General features: G+C 30.9%; 2 protein-coding genes across 5 annotated transcripts; both read right to left on the bottom strand.

The window, feature by feature from the left end:
• Window positions 1-1,998: 1,998 nt before the first annotated feature.
• LOC105650781 (uncharacterized) lies at window positions 1,999-3,637 on the bottom strand. The gene is made up of 2 exons (XM_012237733.4): window positions 3,011-3,637; window positions 1,999-2,583 (listed from the first exon to the last, which is right to left on the bottom strand). The coding sequence occupies exons 1-2, from the start codon at window positions 3,476-3,478 to the stop codon at window positions 2,404-2,406; spliced, it is 648 nt and encodes a 215-aa protein (XP_012093123.1). The 5' UTR covers window positions 3,479-3,637; the 3' UTR covers window positions 1,999-2,403.
• A 339-nt stretch (window positions 3,638-3,976) lies between these two features.
• LOC105650782 (DNA/RNA polymerases superfamily protein) lies at window positions 3,977-9,818 on the bottom strand. Of its 4 annotated transcripts, none has more exons than XM_020676776.3 (15): window positions 9,580-9,818; window positions 9,224-9,396; window positions 8,661-8,834; window positions 8,394-8,517; window positions 8,191-8,291; window positions 8,026-8,112; window positions 7,299-7,394; window positions 7,035-7,155; window positions 6,516-6,644; window positions 6,129-6,226; window positions 5,910-6,008; window positions 5,568-5,679; window positions 5,062-5,363; window positions 4,663-4,970; window positions 3,977-4,210 (listed from the first exon to the last, which is right to left on the bottom strand). In XM_020676776.3, exons 1-15 carry the CDS (start codon window positions 9,665-9,667, stop codon window positions 4,084-4,086), a joined length of 2,139 nt encoding a protein of 712 aa, XP_020532435.1. In that variant the 5' UTR covers window positions 9,668-9,818; the 3' UTR covers window positions 3,977-4,083. The 4 variants fall into 4 exon arrangements, with proteins under 4 accessions (XP_020532435.1, XP_012093124.1, XP_020532436.1 ...); XM_012237734.4 differs by having other exon boundaries at window positions 6,129-6,220; XM_020676777.3 differs by lacking the exon at window positions 5,910-6,008 and having other exon boundaries at window positions 9,580-9,817.
• Between the last annotated feature and the right edge of the window lie 3,730 nt (window positions 9,819-13,548).

Genomic DNA, 13,548 nt, shown 5'->3' with positions numbered 1-13,548 from the left:
TTAGATCAAATGTTAAACTTCCACTTTAAAAAAATTGTAAATTAAGTTAATAAAATTCCTAATTAAAGTTTCTAATTTCCTAATTAAGTTAAGATTTCTATTTTAGTTAATTAAATTTTATTTTAAATACAATAGGATAGGATTTGTACTTAGGTACCAATCAAATTAAAAGATTTTTTAAAAATAATAAATATTTAATTTATTTTTTATCCAAACAAAATAAGGATAGTTTGGAAATATATTTTGTCTTCTCATAATGGCACATATGAGTTCGAAAATATACTAGTATATATATCTTCAAAATTTTATTAAATCTATATATCAATTTCTTACCATAAATATAAGAAATTTAAAATACTTTAATCTACAGTTTTTTTTTAGTAACAGAATTTAGATTAAAATCGGAAGAATATATTCATCAAAATAAATATTTTATTATTATTATTAAGCCAACAATATTTAGATTTAAGAAAGAAACTAATTAACCAATCAAATTAAAGATTAATTAAAAATAATTTATTTTTTAGCCAATTAAATTGTCAAATTTAAACACACCCTTAGACAATCTCAATGTTCCCCTCTCCATTTCCCCACACACATATAAAATAAATTATAGATAATTAAATTTATGATCTTTCTTACTTTAATTTAATTGGCTTTCCTAAAATTAAATCTTAACTTACAATTTAATTTACGATTTTTTAACTTTAATTTGATTTGCTTCCTATAATTAATAACGATTTTATTTTGGGAAATAAATTTGATACAATTTGGATTAAAGTGGAACTATTCAAAAAAAAATTTCAGTCTTTTTTAGCCAATCAAAATAGAAGGCAATAAAAAAACTACATATTTTATTTTTTATAATAGAAAATAAAATTATGACCTTGTTGGTCCATCCTAATATTCCCCCGTCTATTCCCTTTTTATATATGTTAGATTTGGACTTGGTTAACCTCATAAAAATAATTACTAATAAAATTATTTTCTTTTGTCCAAATTAATATTTTTATGTTCATTTTATTTTTAAAAACAATAATTTTTTATGAAATATTACTTAAAAAATTTAATTAGCATTTTTATTTGTATAATACGTTAAATAAAAATAATATATTCACCTTAATAATTAAAAATATATACATTACAGGCCATAGTATACAAAAACAATTATACCCTTAACGATAATTTCATATTTTAACAACCACCACGATTAAAATTTTAGCAAACACCAATTTATTTATCATTTAACTAAGCCACTAACCACGAGTTATCAGATATCACTATCTACTATTAACTTGTATAAGCAACTAAACCAAACGAGCCTTTGGAAAAACAAACACTTTGATGTAATTATAAGTAATTTCTCTTTAAATATCTTTTTGGAAATTCAACTGCTGAAATGTTTCCTATCATCATTTTACCTAAATCCAGATTCATTTGAGTTATTAATCTGCAGACTAAAGGCTATTCTCTCTTTTCTCTTACACTATCCTTTGTTAAACAGACTCCTATGCTTTCTGATAAAAAAATCCAAATCAGTGCTTTGGCTATTTGATTAGACAATCTTTACTGCAATTAGTTGGATGAATCCAACATCAACAAAACTGCTTCTTCAGGTGAGTAGGCAGTCTAATAATAAATATTTTCTAGTTCAGCCATGAAATTAATATCTTAATTTGGGTACTAAATCCTAAGAAGGTGACCACCTTCCGTCTTATGTGTATATCTCTGCACAGCCAAACAAAAAGGAAAAGGACTAAAGTGCAGCTTAACATAGAGCAAGATCACCCAAATGGTAGCTACTGCAGAATAATTTCTAGTAAATTAAATTCAATCTGTTTGAACCTAAAGTAGTTAACACAATATGCATATATATATACATATAGATTGGTGAAACCATGGTTATGACATCAAATTATTTCCCAAAATAACGAAAATAAGGCATATTTGTACAGATAACATATCAAGACAAATAGTTCGACAGATTTGTGGAGAAAATTAGGCAACAGAATCAAGAATTTCAGCAAGTAAATAAATTGTATATACAAATATATATATCTACATTCTGGATTGTTTCCTGGTATTATGTTGTGATAGTGATCTATAAGTGAACATTAGTTAGTCATTGAGCCATTTAGCCATAATGTATCATCATACAGAAATTGTACAATAGTACAGGGTGGTACCTTTCTCCTGCTTTGGGTCTTTCTTGTCAACCAGCTGAACAGAATGCCACCTGAGCTTATAGGCAAGGGAATACTGAGAAAAATTCTTGCTTGGTGAGGTGCAGTTCTAAGATGTAAGACCGTAAGAGCGGTTCTTTAGGTTGATGCTGCTGACCAAACATGTTTCTTTTCAAACCTGGATTTCGGCTTTTGCACCATAACTTTTCAAGCAATTGGATCATGAAGATAAATCTCGATGTTTGAACCTGGTGCACCATTTTACTAGAAGCTCCTCAACATCAGCATCCATTCTAGTTCCTATGCCTCCCCAGACCAACATATGAGCAAGGTCTCCCATTGTTGAACCAGTCACTTCATGCACAGCCTTGAACCCAATTCTTCTATAGAACCTAACAAGCTAGTAAATGAAGAAATCAGATGAGATGAAGAACGATTAATTGATTCAGCCAATGGGTAAAGATTCTTATTGCTAAAACATCCAATAATATAATTGAAATTCATTGACGATGACTCCCTTGGTTATGTATTTCGGTTTTTTTGCTTTTATTTTCTTAGATAGCCTCAAACTGGAGTTAGAACTGGCAATCTTATAGTCCTGGAGACAAACACAGATTTTGCCAAATCTCCTTTTTCCATCACAACTCACAGCTATCAAAACCAGAAAAAAGAATCCGAAGGAAGAGAACACTTTCAATTTAGAAATAATGAGAATTCAAACATGGACACATTCATATTAAGAAAATGACAAAAAATTATCCACCTACAAGCTCTACTTTGATTTAATAAATTCAAAAAGAGAAGCAAAAGGGAAAGCAAGAAAGAACCTTAGAATGGTAAAGATTAGAGTCATTAATAGCAAGCAACTCTGCGATCCTACATCCACAATTATATCCGTATCTGACAGCAACAGCTCCAATAAACAATCCAATACCAAAAATTGATTTCTCCATACCAAGTGTTTCTCTTCTCAACCTAATTGAATCCAAGTGAAGAATTTTGCCTTTTAACCAAACCCTAATCAGCCCCTCAGCTCTACCAAGCTCATTTTGGGTTTCAAGACTTTTGGCTGTGATTCTGAAGAAGGGTCCTAATGTTTTTAGCTGGAGATCAAGGTTTTGGGCTTTTGCTGAAGCTAAAATGTCAGCCATTGTTGGTGTAGCTATATCTTTGATATTTTCACTATTTTTATATTGAATTGTGCTGTTTTTGAGAGAATTCAAATGGGTTATTGCTAGTATTCTTGAATTTGGTAAAGATATTTTGGAGCTAGGAGTTACAGGTGTCATTGCCATTATATTTTGATTAACTGTGAGAGAAGCTCAGATTTGCAGAGTAGAGTAGGAGAATTTGAATGGCAAATTTTGTGACCTGGGAATGCGCTTGTGGTTGCTAGGGAATTTCTACGTTTCAGCTAATGGACGTGTAAACGTGGCCAACACTAGAAATTGATAAGTGGAGATAATATCATAATATTGCATTATTGTAACTTTTAAGATATAAAATATAATTATTGTAATTACAAAGACAGCTTAATCTAGTTATATAAAATATAAAATATAATTATTGCATTAATGGTAGAAAAGGAAACATGTCTTTTATGCTCCGTTGGCAGTTAAATCCTCGACAGTAGAATTATTAAGCAGAAAGTTCTTCAACATTTTCAGGAGGAAAATTCCAAACCAAGCCAAGTCACGCAAGGCAATGTAAAAGCTGATCAAGAAAGATCCTTCAAACTCCAGCTATTCAATTATGAATTTGAACTATTAAATCAGAAATAAATCACACTGCAGTTAATAAATCAGTAAAATTAAAATTGAATAAATGAGATGTTGCTATGCTAATGTACAATTTCAATATATACAAGCCTAAAAACAAAAACAAAATGAGAAATACACTGCTAGAATTTTTGATTGCTTTTGACAAAGAACATATCAATGGATAAATGATTGTCTTTCAATGGAGATGGCTTGTGCTTCTTACAACTGCTTCGGCCAGATACATCGGTGGTCTTCTTCGAAACAAGCCTGTAAAGATCAGGCTGATCAGATCAAATGCAATATTTTATATAAAAGAGTACCTTTAGCATTGAAACTTAGAAGCAATTATTTTGAGCCAATGGATAAACTTTTGAAGGCAATAAGGTGATTGAAAACTTTCGACTACAAACTTCTTCCGAAATCAGTTTTAGACTCATAAAACCCATGTTGCAAGAAGCTATTATGCATTAGCCTAAAAGAATTCTTGACTTTTGACTCAAACCTGCTTTTAGCAATAAAAATATCAAATTAGCTCCAAGTATATTCATAAATAAAAAGTTATTCAACTCTAATGCCCAACCAGTTGCACTTCCCCCTTTAAAAAGCATATAAGGTCGATTTTGCTTCTATGTTCAAGCTAAAGTCATCAAATGGTTTAGAGAAGTTGGTTGCTTCTATTATGTAATCCAATAATCAGGTAAGTATATATCATGGAGTACCTTTGCCTCCGCATAGGAGTTCTTGAGTTGATGCTAGATTCCTCCTTTTGAAGTCTCTCAGCAAGATGAAAATCCGAGTGTTCTTGTCTTTCCTCAATAAAATCTGGTGGCATTTGAATCCCACATAATGAACATTTGTAGTTATCTACCCAAAAGACTGCTGCATTGTCCATGATGACTGCCTTATTTACTATGTCTGGGCTACCTCCATCAACCTGCTGAGGCAAAGACGACTCTGCATCCTTCAGTTCTGACAATTCAGTGTGACAACATTCTGAATCAAACCTTCCAGTATCCACAGTATTCCCCTACATAAATGCCAAAAAGCATGATTAAGCTAAATGGAAAAATGAAAATCAAGATTGTGTACCGAACTTTGTGTTTCACAATCAAACATACATCGCTGCTCAAAGATTCATGAACTTCCTCTGCTTCACCATTATTACTGATTGTGAAATGGCGATCATCCAGATCTTCTACATTATTGCTGTCTAAGGGATTCCTAATTTCATTGTGATGAATATCATGGCTGCCAGTTGAAAAGGCCTCTTCTATGTCACCCATGAAGTGTTGATCACTACAATCTGAGCTCATATTTTTTCTAGATGCATCTCCTGATACAATAAAGTCGGTGAGAGTTTTTTGTGTTGGGTCAGATGGAGTACCAACCTTGTCTTCATTGAAATGTGACACCCGCAAGCCTAATATAGGAATGCAAACACTTTGTTATTCTATAAGCACCATAAAGGTGATTAAGTTTTTCCAAGGTTACCGATAAACCCAACCCTGTCCCAGTAATACATATGCATATTCATGCAGAGGCACATGCATATCAGACATGATATATGTACAATCACCCACTAAATGAAAATATAGTATTAACCAGCGCATGAAATCCTTCCTACCCATTAGTCTTAAAGAAATAGGAAGTTCAGCCTTCAGCAGCTTTGAAGCATATTTCAATATGTCTTCACTTGAACAAATATATTTTTGTAGTGTCACAGCTCTGGTTCGAACCTAAGGAATAAGATCTGTCAATGAACTTCAGAATATGAATGGCAAATGAATGGAACTACAAAAACAACTCTAGTAAGGAATTGGAATAAGAAACTACTAAAGGAGAATCTAGTGCAAAGGAAAAGGTCTCCGTCCTCTGCTAATCAAAGTAGAACAGCATGTATTTATGTCTTTGGAGAAGTTATTTCTTGCAAAATGCTGAAGATAAGACAAGTTCCAAGATATCACACCCTCTTTTTCCAGGTCCAACTTTTGGCAGTAGATTGTTTGAATCTATAACAATTGGATCTCCTCCATCCCTCCAGCCCAACGCAGGCCTGCTCCCAATTCTTTACCCAGGCAGGTAAGAGCCATGAAAAAGAAGAGAGCCTCGCACCAGAATCACTTGAAAGGAACCTTCCAATTTGTCTCTGAGTAATTTTTCAGAAAAAAGGACTATCAGAACCTACCTCAAAAGATGCAGTTTTCAATTTGAGAGTCAATGTCCGACCACGAAGCCCTTCCTTTTCCATGTCAGTACACAGCATCTCCGCAATATCAGCTGCAACTTTAAGGAATTTTGGTTAATCTTTTTCAGATAATTCTATAGCTTCAACTATTCAGCAAAATCTGCTTGGAAGTATATTTTCAGTATGAGGACAAAAGTATAACTATTACTACACCATCAATGAGAAATACTCTTGATGACAACAAATTACTTCAGTATCATATTTAAGCAATATTTCAAACTAATCTTACATGAAATAAGCCAGAAACAAGTAACTACTTGATCTCAAAGCACTGTACGTCTATAAAATTCATTGAATGATTAAAGAAAATATTATGCAGTCGCTTACCTAATTTTTGATAAAGAAGTGCCTCATCGTCTGTGGCAGAAAATGTTCTCTCACTACTAATACTTTTCCGAAACTTGACTTGAGGGGTGTTTGTTCCTCCAAGCCCCAGTCCCACAGAGAGGAAAAAATCTGCAAGAGATCAACAAAATGAACATGAGCTGAAGAAAATGTCACCCCATTCCTTTTGCAAGAGAAGAATGCATACGTGACTATATATACTCAAATTTTAAATGTAGAAATTACATTAATGGAACAACATATGCTGCCTGATTTGTGGCCACTTTAAATTAATTTGTTCAGATCTTGTAAGATAACATTTTCAAACCTTGAAGTTTAAAATGTGCCAGTTCAACTCAACAATTTGTTCTCTTTTTTCTGATTTAATAATTGCTATATCAATAAGGTCATACTCACTCTAATCTTGATAGGATAACACTATTACCCTCACATGACAAATTTCATAGAATTTCTGCATTAGAACCATAGGAAATGTTAGAAAACTCCAACCAATGCACAAACCTGCTGAAGAGCGAGAAAATAGTGCGCAGAGGAGGCCACACTTTTGCAGCATATCCACACATGTATTTATTCCTAAAACCTCCTTTAAAACATGTTCAGTGACCTTACCAATGCCTCCAATCTGTATGGATACAAATGATGTGTGTTTCAGTAAATGTGAAAATTTATTATAATTTTATAATCATACTAAAAAATGGTTGTTCTTAATCTTCGTCAACATAAGGTGACAAATTCACTTAAATAAACCAGCAAAAGCAAATATACCTTTCTTATAGGAAGTGAGGATATAAATGTCATGACAGCCATTCTGTCATTTGGCAAAACAAACTGTCCATTGGGCTTATTTATATCTGAGCAAACCTGCAGATACACGGATAGTCAAGTGGACAAGATTTAAGGAAAAATCCTGCTCTAAAATCATATGATAAATATAAAAAATAAGGTTCTGCAAACATCTATGATTCTTTACCTAATTTATATTGTTCCATGCTGCAATTTGTACATATAATAAAGGCAACCATAAGTGTATCACATGAATAACGTATATTCGAGACATGAAGTGAATATAATCAAAGAAAAAACTATAAAAACCTATCATGTTTCATGTTGGGCTGTCAATGAAATTTCTAAAATAAGCTCAACTTCAAAAGAAAGAGAGAGAGAGAGAGAGCGAGAATGAATGAACCTAACACCATTGGATAGTCTTACCTTACTTTGCAAATATAGTTAGTCAACAATGTCTTCCATGTTTTATCAGTGATATATTTTATAAGAGATCCCTTTATATTTAACCATGGGGCTTATTACACCAACTCAACTTTCAGAAAATTTACAGCTTTGTCAAAAGGCCCCTCTTGAAGTTTCAATGCAACATACGCACTATAGATATTTCATTACTTTCACTCTCACAGTTAGAATAAATAAAAGAATACCAAATGTTAGTCCACAAGATAAAAAATTCAACAATAGTAAAGAAAACAGCTGGAAGAACCTTAGCAAGTAAGCGATTTGGAGCCACTCCAGCACTGCATGTTAGACCAGTCTCTTCATGCACAGCAGTTCTCAGTTCTTCAGCAATCTTGGCACCAAAGAAAGGAAATGAACATCAATGTTATGAAAGACATCTGACAATAAAGAAAAACATGCATGAGCATACTTCTCCACCAGCAATGCCCCTTTCTTTGCAGACATCAGTTATATCAAGATATGCTTCATCCAAACTAGCAGCCGTGAAACGGGGATCATATTTCTGGAAAACTACAGACAAACTAATGTATGTCAAAGATATAAAAAAATGACATCAATTTGCATTATAAAGTATGTAGCAAATGAGTATGTATGAGAAACATAACAACTTACCTTTTCTAGTTAAATCACTGTAATGAGTATACTTCTTGAAGTCTGTGGGAACAAAAATTAACTGTGGACATAACTTACGTGCAATGAAACCAGGCATTGCCGCACAAACTCCAAACCTACGTGCCTACAGCATATTGAATAAGAATTTCAATAAAATTTGAGGAATGAATCAGAGATGCACACAGTTAAGGTTTAATTTAAGTTTTTTGTATACTAGGATCATTTAGAAATTCAAACATGGAAAAATTTCACAGAGCAAATTCAAACCTCATAATTGGCTGTGGAGATCATAGACATGCTACCAACAGCCATTGGCTTGCCCTTTAATGAAGGGTTGCTTAACGTTTCAACAGCTGCATAAAAAGCATCCATATCTACATGTAACCAGATCCTTGAAAGATCACGCATGCCTTCCAGCTCTAAAATTCTTTTATCAGCAATCTGTGAATAGGATAAAATATAAATTGCAAGATAACGGGAAGTATCAAACCACAACAAACATAGTTACACTTTCTTCTATAGAAATTCAGCATTGGACCTAAGTAAGCTTCTTTCCGAGTGAATCTTCTATATAACAGGAAAAATATTTTCAATCTCAAAACTCAATCATGAAAATCATGGACCAGTTTGTGGGATCCTCTCTTCAAATGGTCCATGAATTTCATCTTTCCAAATTCGTGCATGAATCCCAAAACAATTTGCAACACTAAATCTATCATTTTATTCATATCCCTAAAAACAGGTGAAACTTAAATCTCATATCTTTATTACTAACTAATAAAATAATCAAAATGAGCGCATGCAAACAAAATAGGCCTCTTCAGCTTTACCAACTGGTAATGAGAGATATCAGCTGCAGTGAGTTTCGCACACTGGACACGCATTTTTTCAATTTTCTGCCTCATATAAGCCTCTTTCCTTTCCTCATTCTCAAAATACTTTGATCCCTTACTCATTTCATATACTATTCTTTGCACTTTCTCTTTATCCACTTCCTCCATACCTAAAAATCACACAATTTCACTCAATTCAGTAACAACTTCACAAAATCATTAGGATTTTTATCAATCAAAAACCTTCTATAATTGTTATAATTGTGAATAAAGCTAGAAAATCTGATAGTAATGGTGAAACTCGTTGATTATCAAGGAGAACTAGAAAAGTCCAGAATCAATTGAAAAATTACCTGCTTTAGCGTTAGTGTAAACTGTATGATACGATTGCCATGGCTTTGGATTTTCTCCAGATGACGATGTCGTTTCATTATTCTCCATTTGTGCCTCTCTGGCTCTTTCTTCTTCGCTTTGATTCAAAAAGCTTGCTCGACAAGAAGAAAAGGGAAATTTGCGAAATCTATATATATAATATAGACAGAGAGACGAGTATCACACCATAGTAGCAGAAAAAGGCTGAATACAAGAACTAACCTTTAACTTTTGATTTGAGATATACTTAAGGGCTAAGGCAATAATTTTTATATTTTTAAACTATTTAATAAGTAAAAATTGATTTAATTTTTATAAATTATAGTATTCAATAAAAAAAATTACTAATTAAAGTGTTTGAATAGATGTAATTTTATAAGTTAAGTATTTAATATACCAAAATAAAAATTAAGAATGTAATAAAGTTAAAATAATAAATTTCAACAGTGAATTTATATATGCAACTTCGTTTAAAAAGGAAATTAAATAAAATAATAAAAAAATAATAAAATTTATTTTACATTAAATAATGCAATTTTTGCATTAATTAATTATTATTTTTCTCAAATTTGGAGAGATTTTAATTTTATGGACCCAAACTTTTGATATTGTTCTCACCCTTTTTCAAATAAAGAAAAATTAGTTTCCCCTAATGTTTTTTTCTCACATATTTTCTTTTCATGAAAAATCTCATTTTCAAATAAATAAGTCACTTCGAAACCATTGGAAGAAACCAAAAAAGAATAATAATAAACAAAAGCTTTAACTAGGCTTTTGTGGAAATTTTGGAATCTATTTAAGAGTTTTGTTAGGAGTAAACATACAACACAGCAAAATATATTTAGTTTGATTTTTCAGTTTGCTAAATTTAAATTAATTAATTTGGTTTGATTCATGGATTTGAATAATTTAATTTTCGGTCTTCAATTTTCAGTTTACAGTTTTCTATTTAGGGGTATAATGTCATTTTTAATTTAGTTTAAGTTATTTTCAAAGGATATACCCGTTGGCGGAGGGAGGGCAAAGGCAGCCCCGCCTCTTCTCTAAAAACATTTTAAAAAATTTATCCTCCAGATTTCTGAAAATTTTTAATTTTATCTCTTAAAATATGTATTTTTTTAAAAATTTTACTCCTAACTTAAAAAAAAAAAAAATCCGCACCCTTTATCTTCCTACATATATAACACGACGGATTCTTGACTTGTGAGGTATGTCGACATATCTTTAATATAAAGTCATCCCACGGGCTGAACTATACGGATCATAACAACTACATTTTAAAACGAACTTAATATTTTTTTTTTTTTTGTTAAACTTATATCCCAAATTCATTTTGATTAAAATCAGACAATTAAAAGTTATTATTTATGGGATCCACTAGCCAATCCATTGACCTAAGTGATGTATTTTTTTTTATATATATATATATAAAGCATGCAAATTTTCCTTTGTACTGCAACTTAAATTTCTAAATAAGTAACATGTATAATTTTATAATTATTTGACTTTATATTTATTTAAATTTCAGTGCTTTAATTATTTATTTTTATATTTATTTAAAAATAAACTGAATTTGTGATTGTTTATTGACTGATTTAAATTATGTTAATTATAATTTATTAGTACAAGGTTAGAAAAATAATAGCATATTACCTAAGTAACTTATATAGTTTTTAATGATATAAATAAATTCCTTAATTTATGGATTTAAATCATAGCATGGTCATTGTTTTATATTAAGTTTAAAATAAATAATTTGGAAGTAAATTGAATAATTATTTATTTTTTGAATTAAATTAGATTATGGTGGAGTTTATCATATTTAAAATGAATTACTTAATTTGTAGATTTTGATGATGTTAGAAGTTATTTTTTTATTAATTATAAAATAAATCAAACTAATTAATTATCCTTTTATTTCATTTTTTTATTTATCTTTATAAATTCCGCTATTTTCAATAAATATTTATCTACTCATTTTCATTCTCATTATTAAAAAATCATAAATGCATTTATTATTATTCATTTAGCTTTATTTATATATTCTAATAGCATAATATAAACAAATTTTACTAAAGAATCTATCAACAAGCTATATACATAAAAAAATCATTTGATGTTATACAGTTTTCTCTCACTTTTTCTTTCAAAATCTAAAACATAAAAGCTTTTTTCTCTTCTCCAATGAACGACCACCAGTGCGCTCTCATCAGTGGTCATCCATTTCCCTTTTTTGTTTGTTTTTTTTTTGCAAATAATTTCCATACCTCTATATATAGATATAAGTTATTATCGCCCAAATATTTAGATTTATTGTTGTCCATATTCTGTAGAAAGTTCATGGAATCGAATAGTGACCATGAATAATCACCAAGTGAAGCAAGCGATTGCTTATGGTATAAATATTATATTTTGTCAATTCGATAAAATAGTTCAAATCAAGATGGTATTTTTTTTTATTTTTTTATATAAGTGGTTTATTATTGGACTTCGTATATAAAAATATATAAACATATTGATCTATATCTCATATCTGTATACAGTTTTCACTTAATGAAATTTTTAGTAAAATTTCTTTTAAAAAAAAAAATCTATGTACATTCTAGCATATACATATATACTTAGCTTGATATCTAAGGCATGTAGAAGTGCGTTTGGATTTTATATGTTAAATGCATAAATATATTCTTGTACTTTACAAAAAATATTTTGTGGCATCTCAAACTTTACGAGTGACCTATTATGTCCCTAAAATTATGAATTTTGCTAATATCGTACCCCTCTTTATACTAATAATATTTTTTTTTTTGATATTTTTGTCATTTCTGTGCAATATATTCACTTAATGTGTGTTCTATACTTTTGGAATAATAATTTTCATATTTTTCAATATAAGTGTTTAATTAATCTAATATTAAAACTTTGAGTATTCAATAGAATAATATTTATAAGCTGAAGTATTTAATTTAATAATTTTATAAATTAAATATTCAATATGTCAAAATAAATGTTATGAGTGCAACAATGTTTTTTTACATAAAGTATAAGGGCGAATTTATATATTTTACCGATTTTGTATTACGTTGTCATAAACACACACATGTTGTCATAATGCAATGTTTAGAAAAGGGATGAAGTAAAATAAAGCTAGAAGTAAAATAAGGCTGGAAAATGATAATATTCTGTAACACTGTCACGATCCGTTTCCGTGGGTCGGACCGGCACTAGGGCCCAGGTAAGCTTAAGGCCCCTGAGGCCCGTAGTAAGCCTGAAACACTAGAATCTATTATCTCGGTATAAATTTCAACATTCAGCCCATATGATTATGGAAAATAAACCTCAACATTTTATTAGTTCTCGGCCCAAGTTTATCTTCTACAGCATTCTATAGTTCGGGCCCAGTTTACAATACATCACATTCTAATATGGCTTACAGAATTATTTTGTCTATGTTAATTCACGACTAAATATATGTAAATCCTACAACTGCGGAGTCACTAACTCTTTGGTATACATAGCTTTTTATACACATAATTACATAGTGAAATAATTATGGAACTAGGAAAATTTCTCTATTGCCCTGCGCCGAAAAAACATAGCCTAAATCGGATTAAAGAAAAACTTACTTCCTAAAAAATCAAACAAGACATGTGAGTTTTCTAAGGAGTAATAATTATTGCACAACACACGCAGTCACACAAATGTGTAAACATATCAATCTAGTCATCCGACTAGTTATATGCTCACGCAGTCAGTCACACAAATGGCATGTCACCAGCACTCACAAACAATATTACCTTCAAATAATCACATCACGTGGAAATTAGTCAGTGGAGTCACCGAACCCCCGATAAGCCGTCCTCCCACATGGCTCATCCTCTCACGTGTGCACCAGGGAGCCGATCCCCCATACTGGCCGACCGGTCTAAACCTCACTTGACCAGCCCTCT

This window comes from Jatropha curcas, chromosome 6 (assembly GCF_041381405.1).
Source record: "Jatropha curcas cultivar XTBG-Jc1 chromosome 6, XTBG_Jcur_1.0, whole genome shotgun sequence".
Classification (NCBI taxonomy): domain Eukaryota; kingdom Viridiplantae; phylum Streptophyta; class Magnoliopsida; order Malpighiales; family Euphorbiaceae; genus Jatropha; species Jatropha curcas.
The sequence above is the reverse complement of the archived record's forward strand: the minus strand, read 5'-3'. Positions and strand labels throughout refer to the sequence as shown.

Bases quoted from the DNA above. Each gene is read 5' to 3' on its own strand.
- LOC105650782 (XM_020676776.3), bottom strand. From the start codon at position 9,667: ATGGAGAATAATGAAACGACATCGTCATCTGGAGAAAATCCAAAGCCA. The intron at 8,292-8,393 runs GTAAGTTGTTAT...GTTTGTCTGTAG, and splicing joins CAGTGATTTAACTAGAAAAG to TTTTCCAGAAATATGATCCC. The intron at 8,113-8,190 runs GTATGCTCATGC...TTTGGTGCCAAG, and splicing joins GGGGCATTGCTGGTGGAGAA to ATTGCTGAAGAACTGAGAAC.
- LOC105650781 (XM_012237733.4), bottom strand. From the start codon at position 3,478: ATGGCAATGACACCTGTAACTCCTAGCTCCAAAATATCTTTACCAAAT. The intron at 2,584-3,010 runs GTTCTTTCTTGC...TTCATTTACTAG, and splicing joins CTAATCTTTACCATTCTAAG to CTTGTTAGGTTCTATAGAAG.